Here is a 2,124-nt window from a genome sequence, read left to right on the forward strand (position 1 = left end):
ACTGTGTATGGTTTCCAATAGGAAGCTTAGAAATCAGCTGAGCCATCAGCTGATGTGTGTTTAGTGTAGCTGTGATCATATGAAATAGCTGGAATTGAGAGCCGAGCCTGACTTCATGGCCTGCCTGAACTAACGCTATGCTTAATTTCCGTCTCTTTTCCTCACACAAACCACTGCAGCTGCATATGGGGATGTGGATTTTGCGAGTTAATACTTGGATGTGATTATTTACTCCTCATTCAATGGTCGAGGTATGGCATTATATGTTCTGGTGACTGGGACCTCATCAGTTAACTTAATGTCCATTTTTAGGTTTTTGATGTATCCAACTTCATCTTTGTTCCTGGCAAATGCACCTGATGCTCACCAAATTGACAGGTGGATCCCACAGTTTGTCTTGTGGATCACACTGATAGGGTTTTGTGGTAGAGTGAGGTGGAGAGAATTTTTAACAACTATTGAATTAACCAGGCGTTTCCCTGGGTACACCAGGTAACATCTACTATTCTCTGCATGCTCCCTATCACCATTTAGCTGGCATAATTCAATTCAATACAATTCAATTCAAATTCAATAAATTTTATTTGGTAAGCGCCAATTCCATAACAGAAGTATACTCTTAGGAAGACTTTTCAAGATAGAGCAGGTTCTCGACTGACTACTTAAATATACATTATTGTAAGAGACCCCCAACAAGTACACCATGAGGCAACGCACTTGGCGACGGGGGCAGCTCCGGACACTCCCGGCAGTAGCCAGAAACCTGGGCCGGTGTTTCCCGGCTATAAAAGCCCCGCTTCTCTTTTTGTCACGGTTCCAGAGGCGGTTCGTGACAAAATTTGGGGCTCGTCCAGGAATTGAACACGGGACCTCTTGCATATCCTGCTGAATATCCTTTTCGCACAATAAAAACTAGGTCTGTCGTACGAGTGCTGTCTCAGTTTATTTCACTATTTGGCATTCCAAAAGTTATTCAGTCTGACCAGGGATCCAATTTCTCTTCCCATATGTTTCACAGGTGTCACCAGGCCTCCGCATACCATGCTCAGAGTCAGGGGGCATTAGAGCGCTTCCACCAAACCTACTAGAAGCAGTATCGGCTGACCAATCACTGGTCACTAGGTCTATTTAAAGATTTATGTTTATAGTGTAGCCTTATTTATTAATTATTATTTACTATTCTTAACAACATTTTATATTAGGTATTAAAATTAATCAACTGCAGCCTATTCTTGGTTATTGAGAGCAGTTTAGAGCTTAACAGTGTTTCCACAGAATGACAGTGGAACTGTAGAAGGTATATTTTAATTTCTATAGCTCATTTCTTGTTTCAACTGTTTAATTGTACCTGATTATCTACCTTATTTTGGTATTTTATTGTTTACTCAAAAAATACTCACAAAAATATAACGATTCTTGTTTTTAGTTAATTATACACAAAGAAAACCTTTGAATATTGTATTCAATTTCTGACAATATATCGTCCTAACTGTTATATATAACACAATAGACCACACTTGCACCAATGGATACGTATCGTCAATTAGAGACACAATGTCTTTATCTTTTGCAGTGCAATTAAAATACATGACATTAATTTGTATGATGAAAATGGGATTCACAATACATAACAAAACAAGATTACAATGCCTTGTCAAACATTATCAAAACATATCTCAAAACGAAATAAAAAATAATCTTGCACAACACCGCTAATGTGTGTGCAGAACTGCTTCTGGTGTCATGTTTACATGTATTTGCATGTCATCAATGTGGACTATAGATCCTCAATCCAGGCTCAACTATAATCCAACATCTTGTATACATAAAACATTAAGGCACATTCAATTTTAATTCTACACAAATGTAATTTTGTCTTTTAAAAACAATTCTCATGTTTTCTTCACTTGAGCGTAGAGATTCTCTGGACCGTCAGCAGTCTGTGTTGATCTGTTTGCTGGCTCGGATACTTTGACCTGTGCATACAGCGTTTCCTGCTGCTGTCCACTGTCCTGCACTGAGTCAGAGGACGGTTCAGGTCTCCTCTTGGAGAAGTCGATCTCTCCATACTGGATGTTTTCTTCCTCCTGATCTGTTTTTCTGACTGACTCTGCAACAGTCAGC

The 2,124-nt window shown here is 39.1% G+C and overlaps 1 protein-coding gene across 1 annotated transcript in view; it reads left to right on the forward strand.

Moving 5' to 3' along the window:
* The window catches only part of LOC118324290 (myosin-7-like), a 165,683-nt gene extending 164,595 nt beyond the window's left edge, over nucleotides 1–1,088 (forward strand). Inside the window, 1 exon segment of the mRNA XM_035656553.1 lies at nucleotides 1,019–1,088. Within this exon segment, the coding sequence (XP_035512446.1) occupies nucleotides 1,019–1,088 (70 nt within the window).
* Nucleotides 1,089–2,124: the final 1,036 nt, after the last annotated feature.

Source organism: Morone saxatilis, unplaced genomic scaffold (genome assembly GCF_004916995.1).
Source record: "Morone saxatilis isolate NCDOM2014 unplaced genomic scaffold, NCSU_SB_2.0 Contig0, whole genome shotgun sequence".
Classification (NCBI taxonomy): Eukaryota; Metazoa; Chordata; class Actinopteri; family Moronidae; genus Morone; species Morone saxatilis.